The sequence below is a fragment of the Phyllobates terribilis genome, unplaced genomic scaffold (genome assembly GCF_046119375.1).
Source record: "Phyllobates terribilis strain yellow unplaced genomic scaffold, ASM4611937v1 Scaffold_1__5_contigs__length_1240528914, whole genome shotgun sequence".
Lineage (NCBI taxonomy): Eukaryota > Metazoa > Chordata > Amphibia > Anura > Dendrobatidae > Phyllobates > Phyllobates terribilis.
The window spans coordinates 1,135,290,759-1,135,315,670 of NW_027362761.1; the positions used below are offsets into that span (position 1 = coordinate 1,135,290,759).

Below are 24,912 nucleotides of genomic sequence, written 5' to 3' on the forward strand. Positions count from 1 at the left end.
CTACAATTTTTGTTGCTTTTTTTTACATTTTTGGAAAGAGACAAGATGACTTTTGGTATTTTTACACTGTTCACAATACATGATGAATAATGCAATCTTTTAAAGTATTGGTTATACTTATTTTTTCAGATTTTTTTTATTTACAGAAATGGAACATGAGGTTGATTTCAATTTTCTTTTATTTTTCTTAATATTCATAAAAAAAATTGAAAATATTTTTTCAATTATTTTTATTTCTCCCTGTGATCAATTGATCAACCATGCTTTGATATTGTAGAGTACTGAACTTTGACTGATCTATAAAGTACTGTATCTGGCAAGACTTACTTGGAATACAAAGATGGAAGACCTGGGAGTCTTCATTAGATCCTTGGCTACCATAATAACCAATTGGTGTTATGCGATTACATTGTCTGAACAATCAGACACTGTTGACCATGGAAGTTAAAGTGTTGTGGATGGAGCAGCATTGGATCACGTCAGTTACAGGCAGATGTCAGCTATAGAAATGAGGCAGCAATGAATTTGTATGGCACTCCAGACTTCCATAAAAACTCAAATATTTATATATATGTGTATTGTGGGGTTTCTACTCACTTGGGTGTGTCGGGAGGCAAACAGGAAGTATGTTCCTTTAAATGTCCATGTTGGTTTATTACTTCATAAACCAGGCAAAAGCAAAAGAAATACAAATAGCCTTTAGTTCAGGCAAAAACAAAGTAAAGAGTCCTTAAGGCAAAGTCTCTGGTTAGCCAGTCCTGTGGGCACACAGGCTGGGTAACATCCAGTTCACTGGCACAGTCGGGAGACCACAACACATAGGAGGCCTTCTCCCTCCAAACACACAGACCATGTGCCAAACAGCGGCCTCCATTTTATATCTTAACCACACCCACACACCCAGAGGTGAGTTTTGTGGGTAGCTAGACCCGCCCATCTCTCCAACTACCCGTAACCCGGCCCCAGGTGCACCAAATAGTCCTCTTAGTGCTTATGTGCACTAGAGCAAAGTTCCAGGTTACATCACAGAGGACAGCCATCTCTGTGATACATACTTCCCATCAACTATGTGTCCATTAGCCACCTTACAGTATATATATACAGTACAGACCAAAAGTTTGGACACACCTTCTCATTTAAAGATTTTTCTGTATTTTCATGACTATGAAAATTGTACATTCACACTGAAGGCATCAAAACTATGAATTAACACATGTGGAATTATATACTTAATAAAAAAGTGTGAAACAACTGAAAATATGTCTTATATTCTAGGTTCTTCAAAGTAGCCACCTTTTGCTTTGATGACTGCTTTGCACACTCTTGGCATTCTCTTGATGAGCTTCAAGAGGTAGTCACCGGAAATGGTCTTCCAACAATCTTGAAGGAGTTCCCAGAGATGCTTAGCACTTGTTGGCCCTTTTGCCTTCACTCTGCGGTCCAGCTCACCCCAAACCATCTCGATTGGGTTCAGGTCTGGTGACTGTGGAGGCCAGGTCATCTGGCATAGCACCCCATCACACCCCTTCTTGGTCAAATAGCCCTTACACAGCCTGGAGGTGTGTTTGGGGTCATTGTCCTGTTGAAAAATAAATGATGGTCCAACTAAACGCAAACCGGATGGAATAGCATGCCGCTGCAAGATGCTGTGGTAGCCATGCTGGTTCAGTATGCCTTCAATTTTGAATAAATCCCCAACAGTGTCACCTGCAAAGCACTCCCACACCATCACACCTCCTCCTCCATGTTCACGGTGGGAACCAGGCATGTAGAGTCCATCCATTCCCCTTTTCTGCGTCGCACAAAGACACGGTGGTTGGAACCAAAGATCTCAAATTTGGACTCATCAGACCAAAGCACAGATTTCCACTGGTCTAATGTCAATTCCTTGTGTTCTTTAGCCCAAACACGTCTCTTCTGCTTGTCACCTGTCCTTAGCAGTGGTTTCCTTGCAGCTATTTTACCATGAAGGCCTGCTGCACAAAGTCTCCTCTTAACAGTTGTTGAAGAGATGTGTCTGCTGCTAGAACTCCGTGTGGCATTGACCTGGTCTCTAATCTGAGCTGCTGTCAACCTGCGATTTCTGAGGCTGGTGACTCGGATAAACTTATCCTCAGAAGCAGAGGTGACTCTTGGTCTTCCTTTCCTGGGGCGGTCCTCATGTGAGACAGTTTCTTTGTAGCGCTTGATGGTTTTTGCTACTGCACTTGGGGACACTTTCAAAGTTTTCCCAATTTTTCGCACTGACTGACCTTCATTTCTTAAAGTAATGATGGCCACTCGTTTTTCTTTACTTAGCTGCTTTTTTCTTGCCATAATACAAATTCTAACAGTCTATTCAGTATGACTATTAGCTGTGTATCCACCATACTTCTGCACAACACAACTGATGGTCCCAATCCCATTTATAAGGCAAGAAATCCCACTTATTAAACCTGACAGGGCACACCTGTGAAGTGAAAACCATTTCCGGTGACTACCTCTTGAAGCTCATCAAGAGAATGCCAAGAGTGTGCAAAGCAGTCATCAAAGCAAAAGGTGGCTATTTTGAAGAACCTAGAATATAAGAAGGTACAATTTTCATAGCCATGAAAATACAGAAAAATCTTTAAATGAGAAGGTGTGTCCAAACTTTTGGTCTGTACTATATATATATATATATATATATATATATATATATATATATATATATATATACTGTATATGCATCACTGGATTGGTCGCTGAGGAGTTAATATCATTCTATAGTGGACAAGAATTTGTCCCTTAGTTTTCAAAAGGGTGGAGATTATAAGACATAAATAAGCACTTGGCCCATAGACCCCTGGGACCCCTGCCAATCGGGATTATGGGGAGTCTAAGGTCCACCGTGTGAAGGGTGCTGTAGTGAGCATGTGCAATTTATGTTCCATTCTCAGTATATAGAAGCCGTGGTCGCACATGCTCACTACTGCTCTCATCACATAGGTTATTTTGCCCTCACAACATTCTCGGAATTGGTGGGGGTCCCAGCAATAGGACTATGATTTTTTATACCTAGACTATAAGGTATATTCTGTCCCCTAAAAGAACCAATGATCTACATTGTAAAGCACACACTATCCAGGTTGTGGATTATGTAACTGATTCCTTGTTAGGCATGAGATTTTTTGGAATTTTTCAGCCCACCTCTCCTCCTCCATTCATAAGCCACCAGATAAAGAGATAATAAGTAGGATTACTGCCTGCATGTCCAAACAGTCATGCCGTCCCACTTATATCTTCTACAGAGTAAATTCTTCTATTCTGAACACAAAGTTAGAGACATGGCATTCTTGAATAATTTCCGTCCTTAAAGAGGTGAAACTAAAATAATAAAAAGGATTTGGACAGCTGTTAAATCCCCTTGCCCACTCCTGTGGGTGAGAGACTTGGTAATAGCTGGTGGGAGGCGGCTGGAGAAGTTAGTGGCCATTTGCTCAGCAGTAGGCTGCGTGTGTGTCACAAAATGCAACTTTCCCTGTCTCTCTGTCTCCTGCCAGGCAGAGCTATTAAAGCTATTTTGAAAGTGACCCTTCAGCTTAAGTACGCTCAGAAAGAGAGAGGGGAGAGAGGAGGTAGCAGCTGTTTGGAACCATGACTGAAGATGACGGATTCGATTGTGGTGGAGGGTCAAGTCAGATTGAGAGATGGAAAAAAGGTCAGCGAAATGGACATTTTTTCCACCGTCACCTTCAATTTCCAGGAAATATTGTGTTCTGGAATTTCAAATGGTCCTTCTTATGATTTTCCTAATCATTTCCCGTTGTTTTGTGCTTTCAGTGGAAGAATAGGTGGGTTCTTCTTCGAAAACCTTCCCCTGTTGCAGGTACGGTACTTTTTTTTTATTCTTAACCTTATTAACTTTTAGACAGTACTGTAGTAATCAATACAAAACCTGAATGTAATTTCATGTTCACCCTCAAAGATGTGAAGGATTTTTAGAAGGTTTCTTCCAGGTAGGAAAGGGGTAATTTTTCTTTTCAGAAAACACTTTTGTCCTGGTGGTTCAGTCAAAAAAAACCCTTCTTCGAAGGTTAATAATATGACTTTATTCTTAAGATTTTGCTTTTCTTTGAATTTGAAGTCTTCTAATTCCTATACGTGGATTTCACTTCTTCTTTTATGCAATGTTTTGGTTTAATTACTTTTTTATTTTTATTTTTTCTCCAAGTTGTCGTAGACTTCAGTGGAGGCACGATTTAGGGTAATTGTTGAGATTCACGTTTAGTGGCCTCTCTTTCAGATATATCAATGGGCACAGAGAAGGGTTTGTTACTTCAAAGCACATTGCACTTACAAAAATAGAAAGAGGATACAGAACTCTGCCTAGCGTGTGAGCGAGCTGTACGAAAGGGGTGAGATGACATTAAAACTTTGCAGCAGGTTTCATGTTTCCCAGCAGCTTGAAACATTATGGCAGAATGGTGCGACTTCCAATGTTTCTTCATATTGAAATATTCAATTTGAAATTGTCTACAAAAAAAATAATAAAATTATACAATTGGAATATATAATTTATTAAAACTACAAAAATACTTTAGAATTTAGTGATTTTCAAGAATTAATATCTTAATATACAGTTGAAACCAGAAGTTTACATACACTATATAAACAGACATATATGCATGTTTTTCTCAATATCTGACATGAAATCAGAATAAACCTTTCCCGTTTTAGGTCAATTAGGATTACCATCATTTTTAATATTTGCCAAATGGCAGAATAATGAGAGCGAGAGAATGTTTTAAGGCATTTTATTACTTACTGCAAAGTCAAAAGTTTACATACATTTCATTAGTGTTTGATACAATTGCCACTGAATGACTTGGGTCAAACGTTTGGGATATCCTTCCACAAGCTTCTCACAATAGTTGGTGGGAATTTGGGCCCATTCCTCCTGACAAAACTGGTGTAACTGATCCAGGTTTGTAGGTCACCTTGCTCACAGGCTTTTCACAGGATTTAGATCAGGGCTTTGGGATGGCCACTCCAAAACATTGACTTTGTTATCCTTAAGCCACTTTGTTACCATTTTGGCAGTATGCTTTGGGTCATTGTCTATTTGGAAGACCCATTTCTGCCCAAGCTTTAACTTCCTGTCTGATATCTTGAGATGTTGCTTCAGTATTGCCCCATAATCTTCTTTTCTCATGATGCCATCTATTTTGGGAAGTGCACCAGTCCCTCCTGCAGCAAAACAAACCCACAACATGATGCTGCCACCACAGTGTTTCACAGTTGGGATCGTGTCTTTAGGCTTCCAAGCTTCTCCCTTTTTTCTCCAAACGTAACGATGGTCATTATGCCCAAAAAGTCCAATTTTAGTTTCATCAGACCACAGGACATGTCTCCAAAATGAAAGTATTTGTTCCTATGTCCATTTGTAAACATTAATCTGGCATTTTTATGTTTCTTTTGGAGTAATGGCTTCTTCCTGGCAGAGTGGCCTTTCAACCCATGTTGATACAGTACTCGTTTTACTGTGGTTATTGACACAATCTTACTAGCTTCCTGCATCATCTTCACAAGGTCTTTTGCTTTTGTCCTTGGGTTGATATGCACAAGTCAGACCAAAGCACGTTCATCTCTGGGACACAGAACCTGTCTCCTTCCTGAGCGGTATGATGACTGGACATTTCCATCTTGTTTGTACTTGCATATAATTGTTTGTACAGATGAATGAGGCACCTTCAGGCATCTTGAAATTGTAGCCAAGGATGAGCCAGACTTGTGCAAGTCCACAATTCTCTTCCTGATATATTGGCTGATTTCTTTAGAGTATCCCATTATGTTACACAAAGAAGCAGTGTGTTTCAGGTGTGCATTAAAATACATCTACAGGTGTGTCTCTAATTAACTCAGATGTTGCCAAAAAATCAGAAGCTTCCAAACACATGACATTATCATATGGGCAGTCCAGGATTATTTAAAGGCATAGTAATCTTAGTGTATGTAAACTTTTGACTTCGCAGTAAGTAATAAAAATGCCTTAAAACATTCTCTCTCTCTCTCATATTATTATGGTATTTGGCAAATATTAAAAATGATGGTAATCCTAATTGACCTACAACGGGAAAGGCTTATTCTGATTTCATGTAAGATATTGAGAAAAAAACATGTGTTTTTTTATATAGTGTATGTAAACTTCTGGTTTCAACGCTATATGATATTTTCTAACAAAGGTAAAGGCTGTTAGGTAACTGGATGATACCTGAGTGCCAAAAGCTCTCCTGCCTTTATATGTAGATAACGGGGCTTAGTCAACGACAGACTTCTTTCTCAGGGCCCAGTATAGGAAATTATTTTGCAGAACTATAATTAATTTATATAAAAATGTGCACGTCCACTTTATACTATCATCATATCAATAAATTGTAGTAATGGCCCTTACTCCAAATCAGCTTAAGTGAAGTTGTCTTCTGCTGGATTTTTGGGACTCATTATCATGTCATTAACTAAGCCCCCCATAAGATCCTCTGATACCCTAATGGGATGGGTCCAACCTTGAACCTAAGGGAAATGTGCCTAATTCTGGCAGTGGACAGCATAACTTTCCTCTCCACTGCAGACTTTTGATCTTCTGCTGGTCATGTGAGGGTCATCATACCTCTTGGTAACTTGTCCTAGCCTGGTTTCTGAGATTTTGTGGACAGAAGTAATTTCTATTGGAGGTTAAGAGGACCATTAACCAGTTTGAGATTGTAAACTAGCCACGTCATGGAGTAGTAGCTGTCGAGTTGAGAAAAACGTAATTTTTATTTTTTAACAACTCCGTTGCAAAGATATTTGCTTGTAAAGTTTAGGTTATAATTAATGTTAAACTCATGTTGTACTTCTTCGCTTGTATGACATTGACCAATCATAAGCAAACAGCAACATCCTGGGGAAAAAAGAACAAAAGCTTAGAAAAGGTTTTCTCCTGTGTAAGACATGTAATGACAGACAGTCTTCTCTCCTCACTTGTTTCACTGTTGAGTGTTTACAAGTGCTGTACAGGGATAAATAACACCTCTCAGCTTTCATCTCAATAAGGGACAGTACGGTTGAGCTAACAGGGCTTCAGCTAAATACATGTTTGTAATGGGACTGAGCTCAGCTCTGCTGTACTACCCTGTCCCCACACAGACTGCCATGATAAGAAATCTGAAAGGTTTTTGTAATTCCTACAAGTCTATGTATCAATCTGCTCATCTCTTTCTGCTCTATAAAAGATCAATGGCAGATTATATTGCATCTTCAGTGTGACAGATTCATTTTTAAGGGCTATGTGTAAGGCAGTGATGGCTCTGTGGTTGGCACATTAACTATAGAGGTTCTCTGGGAGAAGGGTGAACTCTGGCTAACTATGTTAAAGTGAATTTGTCACTAGATTTCACAATATAAGCTGCACACATTACTAAATACATTCCTCTGCATCGTGGAAATATGGAAATTACAGGATGGATAGATATTACTGATCTGCAAATAATGAAACAATGGAAACAAAATGTTGGAAACATTTATTTATTCAACATGGAGTATGAGCGCCACATGCAGAAATCCCTGCACTTACAGTGTCGGCTGCTATTAAAGAGGTGATTAATGGTTGTCTGGGAAATGTTCTGCCGCACTCAATGCACTTTGGCATGAAAATCATCAAGATCTGCTGCTGGCAGCTTCTTGTGCAATTTCATCAATGACATCTTACATGTGCTTGCTGTGAGACAAAGTCTGGAGACACTGTAGGTCATGGTAGCACGTTTAGGTCGCGCAGGCTGCTCACAATAGCACGAGCAGCATGCGACCTAATGCTGTTGTATTGCAAAATGGCTTTTGGACGCTTTCGAGAAATGTCCGCTCCACTGGTTCCACCATCAAGTCCAGGTCCATAGTGTACCTGGAATGAAGACTAGGGGGGTCCAACTACTGTACATTATGCTACCTCACACCATAATCCCAGGTGTAAAACTGGTGTCACATTCCCTCGTAAAGGCCTCTTCATTGTCTTGACTACGTCCAAGACAAAAGTGGGACTCATCGCTGAAGAGGACAGACCTCCCTTCCAGCCTCCATTACCTTTTTCTGCGCCATGAAAACCTTAGAGAGCGGTGGTGTGAGGTCAATGGAGCACCTGTAGCTGGACGTCTGGCTCGTAGCTCAATGTCATGTAATTCCCTACTGATGGTTTGTGTTGACATTATTTGATGCCTTATGCTTCGTATGTGATGTCCAATTTCACTTGCAGCACAGATCAATCGTGGAACTAGGTGGTACAGCCATTTCTAGAAAATGTCCCAGAAACCATTTTTCAACATGATAACGCCATGCTGCATGCTGCTCGTGCTACTGTGAGCAGCCTCCACAGTCTAAATATGCCATTGCACAAGGAGCTTCCAGCATTGGATATTAATGATTTATAGGAGTGCATTCAGCGCGGCAGAACCTTCCTCAGACAACCATTATTAACCTCATTGATAGCAACCGAGGCTATAATTGCAGGACTGTTCTGCACAGGGCGCTCATACTCCAGACTGAATAAAACATGATGTTTTAAAAATTTTGTTTCCAATTTTTCATCATTTGCAGATTAGTAACATACCTATCCATCCTGTGATTTCTATAATTAAATCATTCTTTCTTCTTGGTGTTGAAATTTCAATGTTGAGGAGTGTAGATCTCTTAGGCCTGATGAGGATGGTATACTTATGAAAACCTATAGCTTCATAACACTGATATTAAAATCAGTTCAGCTAAAGAGTCAGAAAACTCATGAGTTCAAGTGTATACAGTGAATTCACCCAACCAGATTGACTAACAGCTGCAGCTTGTACTGAGCAGTGTGAGACATCAGCAGCAGTAGGAGAGACACTGAAGAACTGACAATCAGGCTAGATTGGGAGTGATTCCACAGCAGGACGTAAGAAGGAGCTGTCAGTTAGGTGAGGTGCATGGAGATGCAGCACACTGAGATGCTGGTACTTAGGGTAGGTGGGCAGAGATTTAGTAGCAACAGGGAGAAGGCACACTGAGGAGGTTTACTAGAGCTTGAGTTTGAACTGACATGGATTTTCATAATAAATACACCAGCCTCATCAGCTTTAAAAGATCTACGTAATAAATGTAAATTGTTGTATTTTAAAAACTAATGAATGATCCACATTATATTCCACTGTGGTTTGCATTCTTATTCTTATGGTATCACTTGGACTAGAGGTGCTATGGGAGCCTGCAGACATGAAGAATTAACCCTTACTCATTTAAATTAGTGTTTTGTGTGCGTTAGGCACTGACATGTCGGATCCTTTAGGCTCAGTGGTGTAACTAGAGCCCCTGTACTGGGCTGTATCCTGTAACAAATATCCCTCATCCAGGGCCTCTTTCTATAATAATGTCTCTCATCCTGGGTCTCTTCGTTTAATAATGTCCCCGTACTGGGTTGCATCCTCCAAAGATTTTCTATTGAGTTCAGGTCTGGAGACTGGCTAGGCCACTCTAGGACCTCGAAATGCTTCTTACAGAGCCACTCCTTAGTTGCCCTGGCTGTGTGTTTCAGGTCATTGTCATGTTGGGAGACCCAGCCATGACCCATCTTCAATGCTCTTAATGTGGGAAGGAGATTGTTGGCCGAAATCTTTCAATTTCATGACCCTGTCCATCCTCTCTTAAATACGGTATGTGAAGCCCAGCTGTGCTTGGTATCACAGACCCAGAAGGGTGTATTGAAGGATTCCTCCACAAGAGGCCCCCATACCCATTCACACATCTCCACCTTCCACCTCAGACCACCAGAGGGAGCTCCTTAGGGAGATATATAAGGGAAGGTGGAGCCAGGCAGCCGTTAGTCTAGACAGGAACTGACAGAGAGTAAACCTGTTGAGAGAGTTCCTGCAGTGTAAAAGCCTGAGAGAGGTCGGTCTGCAGTGGAGCTTATCCAGATCAAGACTCGGTGTAGCTCAGTGAGGTGAACTGTAGGTGTGCCGGCGCCATAAGATCGGTGAATCGCGGCACGCTGCCGTTAGTGTGAGTAGCCTATTGAGAGTCCGAATAGGCCGAAGGCGAAGGAGTAGAGAGTTAGTACATAGGGGGCAGAGGAGCTTAACTAGCTCACCCCAGAAGAAGAAGTAGTTACCGGACACCGGGTCCGAAGCTTGCCGGGATCTCCACGACCCAGCAAGATAAACCGGAATCCCTGGAGAACTACAGGTCCCAGGATCGCTAAAGTGCTGATACGTACCAGAGCCAGGAGACACATAGGCCCCGTAGGTCGGGAGCGTGCACTCCAAGAGAAGGCCCTACCACAAGGTCAGCCAGCGCAGGACAGAGACAAAGTTAGGCCTAGCTCCAGGCAGGTCAGAAACTTACTACGCAGCAGCAAGAACCAGGAGGTCCAAAACCTGCTCATTGGGGAGGATCCGGACATACACCCTTCACCCTACAGTGCTCCGGGGAGTGCCTGAAATTCCACCAGTAAAAGGTACTGAAGTGACTATCGTGTCCGTCCCTGTTCTTGCTCTGGCCCGGCGTAGTCTCTTTGTCCTGCATCCCCGTTCCTATACTGCCCTGAGGCCCAGCTCTACCTGTGGAGAGCAATACCATCAAGCTGCCCTATCATCAGCCTCAGTGGACTGCGCAGCGCTGGTGATCCTCACCAGAAACCACAGGTGGCGTCACAAACTCTTTCTTTTATAAACTTTACAAATATCAACCCCTTTTTAAAGAGAGGCCCAGGGTACGGGCCCGGGAGCAGACCACCGTGATACCCCTAAAGGCCAGGCTAAAGGCCCGGGTACCGAGTTATCCCCATCTTCCTCTGGGCTAGTCAGGTACAGTCATCCTGTCCTCTTTGCAGAAAAGCACCTCCAAAGTATGATGTTTCTCCCACTATGCTTCACAGTTGGGACGGTGTTCTTGGGCTTGTACTCATCCTTCTTCTTCCTCCAAACACGGCGAGTGGAGTTGATACCAAAAAGTTCTATTTTGGTCTCATCTGACCACATGACCTTCTTTCATGCCTCCTCTGGATCATCCAGATGGTCATTGGCGAACTTCAAATGGGCCTGAACATGTGCTGACGTAAGCAAGGGGAAATTGCATGCCCTGCAGGATTTGAATCCATGACGGCGTGTTACTAATGGTAATGTTTGAGATTGTGGTCCCAGCTCTCTTCAGGTCATTGACCAGGTCCTCCCGTGTAGTTCTGGGCTGATTCTTGACCTTTCTCAGATTCATCATTACCCCACGAGACGAGATTTTGCATGGAGCCCCAGACCGAGGAAGATTGACAGTCATCTTGTGTTTCTTCCATTTTCTAATAATTGCGCCAACAGTTGTTGCTTTCTCAACAAGCTGCTTGCCTATTGTCCTGTAGCCCATCCCAGCCTTGTGCAGATCTATAATTTTGTTCCTGGTGTCCTTAGATAGCTCTTTGGCTTTGGCCATGGTGGAGAGGTTGAAGTGTGATTGATTGAGTATGTGGACAGGTGGCTTTTATACAGGTAACGAGTTCAAACAGGTAACGAGTGCAGAGTAGGAGGGCTTCTTAAAGAAAAACTAACAGGACTGTGAGAGCCAGAATTTTTGCTGGTTGGTAGGTGATTAAATACTTATTTCATGCAATAAAATGAAATTCAATTATTTAAAAATCATACAATGTGATATTCTGTTTTTTTTTATCTTTAGATTCTGTCTCTACGATAAAGTGTATCTACGATAAAAATTACAGATCTCTCCATTCTTTGTAGGTGGGAAAACTTGCAAAATCGGCAGAGTATCAAATACTTATTTCCTCCACTGTATATATATTAATCGTGCTCCCTCTGTCTTGCTCTTTTTCCTACTATTTCTTCTACTACGTGATTACCTTGGAGATATAGATACATTCCATGTGTCAATCTTTGATAATACAAGTGACAAGTCTTACTGCTAAACCCTCTGCAGTGAGAAGCCGCATTCCATTAATTCAAACCTTTTGAAAAACATTCAAGAAACCGGCCTGAAATCCATCTTTCTTATTTCTAGGGATTTGATGCTCATCTGTAATAATTATTAGAAATCCTGGGATGCCGGTATCATGTTCTGGAGGTCTGAACACGAAGTAGACATGGTTCCCGGTATTTAATCATCTTCCTGAAATAAATAGCTGACAGGTTCAGAGACTTTACTACAGAGGTTTCTATTAGGCGTAACTCTTGTACTGTTATGTAGGCAGAATATTGGGTGACGCTAACGAGACATTTATGGAAACTATAGCAAGAAGATGGTGAATTCCATATGAAGTTATTATGCGAGGAGCAAAACTGGTTACTGCATGTGTGTAGTTCACTTATTATCATTTGCGTTGCCCTGTTGCATTTTAGGTTGCTTACAGTGACCTCCTGTCTGGGTGACTACCATTTGGCTACATGCAACTATCTGAATGAAAGTGGTCACTGGAAGTTCTATCTGTTATAAAGCAGACTGTTTCCATGCTGTCAGCAATGTTTCCTATTTCCCCCCACTATTGTTCATATTAAATCGCATTTTGTTAGATATTTCATCACCCACAAATCCATGGGAAATCTTTGCTACCATTCCTACAACTATGGATTGAATTTGAAAACTGCCTTAACCCTTTCACCTCGAAGTCTATTTTCAGCTTCCTGACCAGGCCAATTTTTTTAATTCTGACCAGTGTAATTTTATGAGGTAATAACTCTGGAACGCTTCAACGGACCCCACTGATTCTGAGATTGTTTTTTCTTGACATATTGTACGTTATGCTAGTGGTAGAATTTCTTTGATGTGACTTATGTTTGTAAAAATTTGTGTTGCAAAAATTTTAAAATTTGAATTCTTTTGCTCTTAAATCAGAGAGATATGTCACACAAAATGGTTCATAAATAACATTTGCCACATGTTTACTTCACATCAGCACAATTTTGGAAACATAATTTTTTTGTTAGGAAATTACAAGGGTTAAAAGTTGACCAGTGATTTCTCATTTTTATGACAAAAATTACAGAACCATTTTTTTAGGGACCACATCACATTCGAAGTGACTTTGAGGGGCCTTTATGACAGAAAATACACAAAAGTGACACCATTCTAAAAACTGCACCCCTCAAGGTGCTCAAAACCACATTCAAGAAGTTTATTAAACCTTCAGGTGCTTCACAGGAGTTAATGGAATGTGGAAGGAAAAAATAAACATTTAACTTTTTTTCACAAACATTTTACTTTAGACCCAATTTTTTTTACTTTGACAAGGGTAAGATGAGAAAATGGACCTCAAAATTTGTTGTGAAATTTCTCCTGAGCACACCGATACCAAATATGTGGGGGAAAAACACTGTTTGCGCGCACAGCAGGGCTCTTAAGGGAACGAGCGCTATTTGACTTTTTGAATGTAAAATTTGCTGGCATAATTAGTGGTTTGGAGAGCCCCTGATGTGCCTAAACAGTGGAAACTCCCCACAAGTGACACCAATTTGGAGAATAGACCACCCAGGGAACTTATCTAGATGTGTGGCGAGCACCTTGAACCCCCAGGTGTTTCACAGAAGTTTATAACTTTAAGCCGTGAAAATAAAAAAAATCACATTTTTCCCACAAAAATGTGCTTTAACCCCAAATTTTGCATTTTCACAAGGGTAACAGGTGAAAATGGACCCCAAATTTTTTTGTGCAATTTCTCCTGAGAAAACAGACACCCCATATGTGGTCAAAAACTACTTTTGAGGCACAGTACAAAGCTCAGAAGGGAAGAAGCGCCATATTGGAGTTCAGATTTTGCTGAATTGGTTTGAGGGTGCCATGTCACATTGGTAGAGCCCCTGAGGTGCCAGATCAGCCGAATTCCCCCATAAGTGACCCCATTTTGCACACTACACTTCTCAATGAATTCATCTAGGGATGCAGTGATCATATTGACATCACAGATGTGTCACAGCATTTTATACCTTTGGGTAGTGAAGAAAAAATAATTACATTTTTACCACCAACATGTTGTTTTAGCCCCAGATTTTACATATTCGCACTGGGAAATGGGTAAAAATGGCACTAAAATTTGTCCCACAATTTCTGCTGAATGTAGAAATACACCATATATGGCTGTTCAGTACTGCTTAGCCATACGGCGAGACTCGGGAGGGATGGAGTGCTTTTTGCCTCCTGGAGCGCACATTTTCCTAGAATAGTTGGCGGACTCTATATACAGAGCCCCTAATTGCTAGAAAAGGAGAATCCCCCTCAAGTGACTCCATTTTGGAAATTATACTCCTTTGTATTCAGACCCCTTTAAATTTTTCACTCTTTGATTCACTGCACCTCTTTGGTAAATTCTAAAAAGTTCATTTTTTTCTCATTAAAGTATACTCTGCACCCCATCTTGACTGAAAAAAAATAGAAATGTAGAAATTTTTGCAAATTTATTAAAAAAGAAAAACTAAAATATCACATGGTCATAAGTATTCACACCCTTTGCTCAGTATTGAGTAGAAGCACCCTTTTGAGCTATTACAGCCATGAGTCCTCTTGGGAGTGATGCAACAAGTTTTTTACACCTGGATTTGGGGATCCTCTGCCATTCTTCCTTGCAGATCCTCTCTAGTTCCGTCAGGTTGGATGGTAAACATCGGTAGACAGCCATTTTCAGGTCTCTCTAGAGATGCTCAATTGGGTTTAGGTCAGGGCTCTGGCTGGGCCAGTCAAGAATAGTCACAGAGTTGTTCTGAAGCCACCCCTGTTATGATCTGCAACAAGAACTAAGGAAAGAAGGGGAAATATTTCCCTACAGTAAGACTAAGCTGAATCCCTACGATGTAGCGGGCTGCCTGTTCCTAGCAAACAGGAACAGACCCGCCTTAGTCCTAGGCTAGTCTGAACGAAGACCTATAGAAAGAAGGGAAGGGGTCCCTAAAAGAACTAAGGACTGGAACAAAAATGGGACACCTCCTGAACAGAGAAAGTTGTTTGCAGAAAACAAAAGATAAACTGACAAAAAGGTACTAGAGGTCCCAAAGGACCAAGCGAACTGAAAGATTTAGGCACCAAAGCACCTGGCTAGCAAAACAGTCAAACAACACTGAAGTCCAGCACAGCCAAAAGGGCGGAGCTGGAATATAAAGGCAGATGGTCACGTGATCGCAAAACACAAGATGGAAAAAACAAACAGGAGGGTTCTAACAACTCCTTTGTTATTTTAGCTGTGTGCTTAGGATCATTGTCTTGTTGGAAGGTGAACCTTTGGCCAAGTCTGAGGTCCAGAGCACTCTGGAAGAGGTTTTCATCCAGGATATCTCTTTACTTGGCCGCATTCATGTTTCCTTCAATTGCAACCAGTCGCCCTGTCCCTGCAGCTGAAAAACAACCCCATAGCATGATGCTGATACCACTATGTTTCACTGTTGGGATTGTATTGGACAGGTGATGAGTAGTGCCAGGTTTTCTCCACACATACCGCTTAGAATTATCACCAAAAAGTTCTATCTTCGTCTCATCAGACCAGACAATCTTATTTCTCATAGTATGGGAGTCCTTCATGTGTTTTTGAGCAAACTCTATGGGGGTTTTCATATGTCTTACACTGAGGAGAGGCTTCTGTCGGGCCACTCTGCCATAAAGGCCCGACTGGTGGAGGGCTGCAGTGATAGTTGACTTTGTGGAACTTTCTCCCATCTCCCTACTGCATCTCTGGAGCTCAGCCACAGTAATCTTGGGGTTCTTCTTTACCTCTCTCACCGAGGCTCTTCTCCCACGATTGCCCAGTTTGGCTGGACGACCAGGTCTAGCAAGACTTCTGGTGGTCCCAAACTTCTTCCACTTAAGGATTATGGAGGCCACTGTGCTCTTAGGAACCTTGAGTAATGCAGAAATTCTTTTGTAACCTTGGCCAGACCTGTGCCTTGCCACAATTCTGTCTCTGAGCTCCTTGGGCAGTTCCTTTGAGCTCATGATTATTATTTGGTCTCACATGCACTGTGAGCTGTGAGGTCTTATATAGACAGGTGTGTGCCTTTCCAAATCAAGTCCTATCAGTTTAATTAAACACAGCTGGACTCCTATGAAGGAGTAGAACCATCTCAAGGAGGATCACAAGGAAAAGGACAGCATGTGACTTAAATATGAGTGTCTGAGCAAACGGTCTGAATACTTATGACCATGTGATATTTACATTTGCAAAAATTTTACATTTCTGCTTTTTTTCAGTCAAGATAGGGTGCAGAGTGTACATTAATGAGAAAAAAAAAAACTTTTTAGAGTTTACCAAATGGCTGCAATGAAACAAAGAGTGAAAAAATTAAAAGGGTCTGAATACTTTCTGTACCCACTGTATCTACTGGTGTAGTGACGATTTTGACTCCATGGGTGCTTTCCAGAAACAAGCAGCAGTGGATATTGTGGAGTGAAAATTGCAAACTGCTGTGGTAGTGACTAGTACGTTGTGCCCAGCTCCTGCTTCTGGAGACATGCACCTGTAAACTAGGCGGGCTCTCATTGCTACAGAAATGCCAAACATGTGGACGCTAAATGTGGTTTAGACACACTGGAGCTCAGAAGGGAGGCGGGTATTTGGATTTGGGAGCGCATAATTTGCTGGATTTCTTTTGGAGGATGAGGAGCCATTTCACTTTTCCAGAGCCTGGTTTTTATGTTTGGCAGCTGTCACACACAAAAAGACGCTTTTTATTGAAAAAAGTTTTTGCATCGAGTCATGTGATGGTTTGTTTTTTTGCGGGACGAGTTGATGCTTTTATTAGTATCATTTTCGGGCATATGACATCTTTTGATCATTTTCTATTCTGATTTTTGGGAGGCAGAATGAACAAAAACAAGCAATTCAGGGATTGTTTTTTTGGGATTTTTTTTTAGGCCGTTCCGCGTGTGGTAAAATTGAGAAGGCAACTTTATTCTTCGGGTCAGTAAATTTATAGCGGTACCACATTTGTATTTTTTTTATGTGTTGGTGCTTTTACGCAATCAAAACTATTTTATAGAAAAAATAATTATTTTTGAATCGCTTTATTCTGAGAGCTATAACTTTTTTATTTTTCCGCCGATGGAGCTGTATGGCAGCTTGTTTTTTGTGGGACATTATGACGTTTTCAGCATTACCAATTTTATTTACATTTGTATTTTTGATTGTGTTTTATTGCACTTTTTTTTTGGCCGTATGATGAGAAAGCATAGTTTTTTGCCTTGGTTTTCATTTATTTTGTTTACTGAAGGGGTTAACTAGTGGGACAATGTTATAGGTCGGTTCGTTCCGGAAGCGGCAATATCAAATATGCGTACTTTTTTTGTTTATTTTTTATTTTTTACACAGATAAATGTATTTATTGGATTACATTTTTTTCTTTATTTTGTGATTTTTTTTGTGCGGCAGAGCAGGTTGAAGAGATGTAAGTGACTTGTCAGTCACTGACAGGAGGCCGGCGACTGGCGGCGAAAGACGGATAGAGGTCGAATAGCTGCAAATGCAAAGTCAAGCCCCCCATGCACTTTCAGCTCATTTGCAGAAAAAAATGCTGATGGATTTCTATAAAACAGAGACACTGACTTATTTCACAAGGGTATGGGTGTAATCAACATTGCAGGGACAATCCATGTATGACTTTAGTTTATGGTGTTATGGTAAATATTTATACTTTGCTTTATTATTTAGACAATTCATATTTCTTTGATAATTTTGAATTTTAATATTAGCTTTATAAGTCTTATTCTTAAATAACAGGGTGTTGTCTCTGATATAGAGATGTATTAAAGCCTTCATTTGTTCTGAAAGTAGAGTAAAACTAGATATAACCAGCCTCCTAAGAAATGTAGCAGAAGACATGATTGACAACTTTTTTTTCCCCAACTTATCTCCATTTTTAGGTAACGTAATATAAGCCACTCCCACTTTCCTTCTCTTTGTGGTTTGTAATAAAAACTTGTATCCAGGCATCTGAGACTCAGATGAGTCTGGGACACAGACAGTTTTGGTCGTGTTTCTCTTGTCTCTGATCGATCGACTCCCTGATTTGATCAAAACTGGCAAACGTGTGAAACCCTTTGTGTTTCTCCTAAAACTTACTATACAGGTTTCCACATCAACGGTCATAAAACCTGCTGACAGGAACCCTTAAAGTAATAAAAAATGGTTTCTAAAGGTGGACAACCCCTCGAATCTGCAGAAATCAAGAGAAATCAGTGCTAAATTGTACCAATTTTTTTGCGAATTGGTCACTATGAATTTTACTGCAGATTATGTAAACAGGAAAGAAAAATTAAAAACTTTTTAAATCCTCATTTGTAGATTTTTCACCCAATCCGCAGGAAGGAATATCCTCAGTATTTGGATTTTGTACAAATTTTGACTTTCCCACTGAACTGATAACAAGCAACAAATCTGCAACTGATCTGCACCGCAAGTTACTTTTTACTTGAATTACAAGATGTTTATGCATAATAAATGAACTTGTTTGCATTTACAGTAAAACTTCTTTTTATTTACTTTATAAAGACTGATGTTCGAGAATATACGCTGATGTGTTAGGCCTCTTTCACACCTGGTTATTACAGTACCCTAGGTATTCATGTGAGCGTGTCCGTGTGTACCTGTGTGGCAACCTTGTGCCGTCCGTGTGCCACATCAGTATCACATGTAGCGGCGCCTGGGAATCAGAGTTACAGTTAACGCTGTTCCCCAGTGCCGGATGCTGAAGGCATCTCACATCATTGTCCCCTGCTGGTGCTGAGATCAGCTGAACTCAGGGAGCTCAGCGCAGTTCAGGGGCCCACTCGTTGCAGTGAGTAATTCTCCCCTGCTCCTCAGCGTGTGCGATCACCTCAAGCCACCGCACACGCTGATGCAGAAATGTCAGTCAGATGGATTGCGGTGTGGGACACTGGATTATTTCTACTTCAGACAGGTGAGGGATATTGTGATTTTTTATTTTTGGTTTGTTTACAAAGGACAATGGCTTCAGAGAATTAGGTGTGAAGGTGAATATAATGTGTTTTTTATTTTATTCTTAATTTTACACTTGTTGTAGACAGCAGGGGCTGAATACAGCTCTCGACATTGTCCCTTGGTCGCACTGATCTCAGCGAGAGCAGGGGACAATGATGAGAGCTGCTTCCAGCAGCTGCCGCCGGGGAACGCATCGCGCAAGCAAGAGCCATAATTTTTTTTCTATTGACACAGCAGTATCAGTAATTGTTTTTTTGCAGCATGAGTTGTGGTTTTGAATGACACCATATTTTTGATTGCTTTTTATTGCATTTTTTAGGGAGTTAGGGTGACCCTTCTTAAAAAAAAATGTGATTTGTGCATTTATGTTTTTTTCTCTTTTTGGCATTTGCTAGTGAAGTTAATTAATTTTATATTTTGATAGACTGGAATTTGATAGAAATGGCTATACCTTAAATGCTTATTTTTTCTGTTCCTTTATTATTGCCAGGGAAAAATGTGTGAGTGTGTGTAGGAGGGCTTAGATTTTTTTTTATATATTTTTTTCATATTTTTAAAAACTTTTTTATTATTTTTTTTACTTTACTTTTTAGTCCTCTTGGGGTAATTGAATCTGTGATCATTTGATCGCTTGTTCTATGTACTACAATAGTAAGTATTGCAGAATAAAGTAAACATAGCATTTTCTTATGAAGCCCGACCAAAGTGATTGTACTATTTAAATGCCGTCGTTAGTGATTGATAGCAGCAATAAATGGTTAAAGAAGATAGTGGCTGTGTATCACAGATGACATCTTTTAGGTATGATACGAGTTCAGCTTCTTAGCCTGCTCCATACACCAGCTCCAGACAGGTGATGTATTTTTACACCACATGTCGGGAACGGGCTAATGCAATAAAAATAGCACCTCTAGCTTTCTGTAAGCAACCCCATGATCTTTTTGAGCTGTCATGTTTAAGTGTTTCTATATTTTAAGGGGGTGTTCTCTAGTTCTTAAATTGCTTTAATTAGACAGCGTGAACATAAGCAAGTTTGCAATTGACTTGTTCTTCCTATCTAATGTAATTTTGCTGCAATGAGAGCTTTTATTTTTATAGTGCATAGCTAGTTTCCACAGATCCCAGCCTCAGTGTGCAATAGCTACATTCCAGGAGAGGAGTTAACTCTTATCATTCCAGTCAGCTCTCTCCAGCCCATTGAAATTTATACAGAAGTTATCTGATCACCATCTCCCCTTATAACTCCTCCCTCTCAACTTCTGAAGGAGCTCCTGTTATAAAACTAACACAATAACCAGCCTCACAGCATTCAGAGAAGGTCTGCTAATCAGTAATCACTGCTCTCACTGTCTGGCGCTGTGTCCTAGTTCTAATGCCCTGTTATCCTTATCTGTTATCTGTCTTTTTTTTCTGAGCTGAAAAATTCCACTCAACTTTGACATGGTCTGTTGTCATAATTGAGCACAGTAGAGTGGAGTAAAAAGACAGATAACAGAGTTATATTAGACACTTATAGGGGGCACTGTGGACTCACAACCTTGACCTGCAGCTGATACTTGCAGTGAACCAGAAAGGCTGCATGAATAAATACAAACAGAGATGGGGTATCTGCGCTGGTCTAGGTGGGTTAGAAGCACTGATAAAGGTGACTGTAGACAGTTAATTAAAATAGATAAATATTTATTAATTCATTGTTTAAAAGGTGTAGGCACAATACATAAAGGTAGTGTTTTAGTAAAATCAGTGGGGGTGGCTGACCTACTTTAAAACACAATTTAAGAACACAATTAAAATGATGATATTTAAGAACACAATTGGTAGGGATCTTGCTTGGAGCTTGCTTCAGGGAGTGATTAAGCGGATGGTTTGAGGTAAGTAAGGAAAACCTGTAAGGGAAGGAGAGGGAAGGGATTAGTTTATAGCCCTATTCCTTTGGGGTTTATAATCCACAGTGAGATTAGAGAGAGGTGTTACCTATTTGGAGGTATAGGTGTAGAGGTGGAGGTTTCGGATCCGTGAGGATGCCTGGAGTATAAGTCTGTGAAAACAATTGGTAATTAAAGGAGAGAACACTAGGAACTTAGATCAGATATCTGGTGGGTAAGGATATACCTTATTGGATGGGATATGGATGATGCTGGTAGAGTATATGTCCAGCGATGGTTACGTGGCTGACGGCTGTCCAGCGTGTCTGGTTGGGGTTTAAAGGTAGACAGTTAGGTATGTGGTTAGGATATAATGTCTCGTTATAGAGGGGGGTGCAGATGTTAATTTACCCTGCGTTGAAGGAGGACTTGGTTCCTGTATACCACCTTGTTTCTGTATTAGAATTAGCAATTGATGCTGAGGGCTGGTGAGCAAGGGGGGATTTCCTCCTTTTCAGCTCAGAGATCACTGTCCGTGGTATTGGGCAGGAGTCGGTGACCGCATCTATTTGCTGTATTGGTAAGTAGTTCAGTTGTGGTGTACCTTGTATACTGGTGGCGGCTGCTGGCGTTGCAAGCATGTAACTTCCTGGAGCTTCACTCGTTGGTGGTGTTGTGCAGGTCTAGTGGTACTGACCTGTTGATGAGGGCTAGATAGCCTGGTGGTATCGCGCCGCACACGGAGTCCCGGCCGGAGGCTCCGGTGGTAGCGGGCGTTCGGAGTACCTACGCACTTTTCGCGGGGACTGGCTGGACATCCGGTCACGTGGTAGGCGTGATGTCAGATCCCATGGAGTCTCACGATGGAGCGGATATGGGTAGCACTGAGGACCTTTCCTACGCGTTTCGGATTTGCACGGAATCCTTCGTCAGTGAGTCTACAGTCACCTTTATCAGTGCTACTAACCCACCTAGACCAGCGCAGATACCCCATCTCTGTTAGATAACAGAGTTACAATCTTCCTTTAGAATGAGGTCATTGACAGATTCTCAGTTATCTCATTCGGCAGGCAGCCATGTGCATGGAAAGAAAGAGCCTGTAAACAGTGTAACATTTTAAATAAAAACACAGTTTACAGAAACAGCATACAGATTACGCAGTGGTATGCTTCAGCATATACCAAGACATTTTGGGCAATTGTAGCTTCCAGTTTTGTGAGACCAGTTTTGGGAAGGTCCTTTTCTGTTCTCCATGACTGTGCCCAGTGCACAAGGTCTATAAAGACATGGCTGGGGAAACTGGGTGGAAGGCCATGAACGGCAGCACAGAGACCAAACCTCAGCCCCATCCAGCAACTAGAGCGGAGATTGTAAGCCCGGCGTCTCCTCAACACATCAGTGTCTGACCTCACAAATATTCTTCGGGATGAATGCGCAAAAATTCCTACAGACACCTCCAAAATCTTATACAAAGCTGTCTCAGAAGAGTGGGAACTGTTACAGCTGCAGAGGGACCGACTCCATATTACTGTCTGTGGGTGTATAATGGGTGTAGTGGGAACGTGGAGATGTCTCATTACTTTGTGTTTGATTAAATTAATTCAAAGGAAGACAGAAATGACCTATGAAATAGTGGCATACATGGTCATATTTTCAGTGAATATCTCAGTCATCCACCATCTTTTAGGTGAGAAAACAAGGAACCTCACCGTGCTCTAACAACTTGAACATGTAAAGTGAAACTCTTTTAGGCAAGACCATATTATTTCTTACCGGTGCTAATAATAACAAGCTGGGTTATACAACCTCTTAGTTTCAGGACACATGAACCCATAGGCTTCTAACCTACACAGGTAATGATTGGCAGTCGGCCATCCTGCCTTTGCTCATTTTACCACTTATGACTTCACCAGTTTGGATTCATTGACTGTCACCGTCTACCTGAACTATCTGGGAAAGATTAGGTTTCTCAATAAATCACACAAGCAAAGGAGGCCTAAGAGTGGATAATCATGCTTTATGCTGCCGTGATCTTCTCATACCCTTCTTCTATAAAGGAGATTATGACAGTGGACTCTGCAGACAAGGGACTTGGTTAGTGATGAAGCTATCTGGATTAGTATGCAGTCTACCATCCATGCAGAGTGGCGTGTTGCCCCCTCAATAATCTACCAGTACCCCTCAGGATACTGTGGGTTGTTTGTACCGACGGGTGACACAAATAGTGTCCATGCAGCAGGAGAACAGTGCTCCATGTACATAGAAAACCGATATGGGACCCTTGAAATCAGATATGAAGGAATGCTTGCTTGACTTGCTTTGCTTGGGATGGCATACCATGTCACGATGCACACGTTCAAGAAACAACAAGCACTAAAGCCTGACATCAAATCTGTACACAATTCTCCTATGACCTACGGCTGGCCATACAGAAAAGATTAAAGTCTGTGAAATGATTCAAATTGGCTACTGTGAATAATGGACAGTGAAACTAGACTTCTATTTCATGACTGGTCATTTGACACTTTTTGGATATGCATGCCTTTTTTTAATATGTATTTGATCTGTCATGTTAGTATAGCATATCCTTTATAAAAGATCTGGCGTATGAGTGATTGGCCATCATTTGTCTGTCCTAATCTTATGTGTATGGTCAACTTAAATGGGTTTTCTACACAATTTTTAATGTTTATGAAGTTTGAAGATTTCTTACCATCTCACGCTCTAGGATGCCTGATCACCAGTGACCTGACTACTGAGGCTACTGATTAGCAGCAGGGACAGGGACATAATCACTTAAGGTCTGTCCAGGGGTGGATTAAGAGTAGCAAGGGCCCCGGGCAGTTTAGAAGGCGCGGCCCCCCCCCCACCTGATTTATCACGTGACATGCCACATGATCCCCTGTGATAGATCATGTGATAGTTCACGGGAAATTAATTTGGCACAATATTAATTGTGCTGCCCCATCTGAGAGCAGCACAATATAGGGGCAGATACCCTGATTCCAGCGATGTGTCACTTTTTCAGCTGCTTGTTGTCATTTTGAGAAAATCACCTTTTTATCTGCTGCAGATCTAGCAGCTCTCTGAATGCTGCGCTCTGTATAGCCCCGCCCACACCACTGATTGGCAGCTTTCTGCCCATGCTCAGTGTACACAGAAATCTACTGATCAGTGATGGGGGTGGGGTCCTACAGAACTTACTAGTCATCTAGTGATAATTACCATCTGACAAATCAATGATTTTATCAAAACAACACTAAGCAGCCCAGTAAGTGACACATTACTGGAATCAGTGCCTCTAACCCTACATTATGCTGCTCTCAGATTAGGTGGCAAAAACCTGATGACAGATTCCCTTTAAAGGAGCTGTAAAGACAAAAAGTTTGTATTAAAAAAAATACAAGCCATTTGTGAAATTAACTTTTTTTCATTGTTAATTCCCATTAGACTGTATCTTCAACACTTTTGTCAGCAGGTCTTATTACAGACTCTGAATAGGGCAGCTCTCTCCCTCTCCCTCAGCAGAAAGTCACAGCATGGTTAAAAAATGGGATCTTTTATGATTTTCTCATAATAAATAAAAAAGGACATGCAAGTCCTCCAAACTATTTTCCGTTTCTGTATAGGGGAGGTCCTAAATCTTTCTTGTTCTTTAGTTGATCACATGTCAAAAAGGCAAAGCATTTACTATGAACTCGTCTAAAAAAATATACACTGGGAGAGTAATATCATCATTTGCATGTAAATATTCCTTGACTCTAAGGGCTCGCTCACACTGTCGTATAACACGGCCGAATGCTATGTGATGTTTTATCGGATAGGACTCGGCCCTATGTTATACTATGGGACAGTGCAGATTTGCGATTATCGGCATGAGAAAATAATCTCATTCGATATTCGGACCATGTGCACCCATACAAGTCTATGGGTGCACGTAAAACATTGGACTGCACTCGGATGTCATCCAAGTGCAGTCCGATGAACACTCACAGAGACTATGGAGAAGATGGAGAAAGTAAGTTCTCCATCTTCTCCATATCTGTGCTGTGAGAGAATCGGATCACACTCAGTTGAAGCTCTGACAGAGTTTGAGCCGAGTGTCATTAGCATAAT

The 24,912-nt window shown here is 41.2% G+C and overlaps 1 protein-coding gene across 2 annotated transcripts in view; it reads left to right on the plus strand.

Annotated features, from left to right (window-relative positions):
- Positions 1–3,414: 3,414 nt before the first annotated feature.
- DOK7 (docking protein 7) overlaps positions 3,415–24,912 on the plus strand; it is a 240,908-nt gene continuing 219,410 nt past the window's right edge. Inside the window, exons 1-2 of one of the 2 annotated variants that reach the window (XM_073647623.1) lie at positions 3,415–3,679; positions 3,802–3,847. In XM_073647623.1, the coding sequence (XP_073503724.1) occupies positions 3,626–3,679; positions 3,802–3,847 (100 nt within the window). In that variant the 5' untranslated portion in view covers positions 3,415–3,625. The remainder of the gene's footprint in view (positions 3,680–3,801; positions 3,848–24,912) is intronic. The other variant, XM_073647632.1, reaches the window with a different exon arrangement.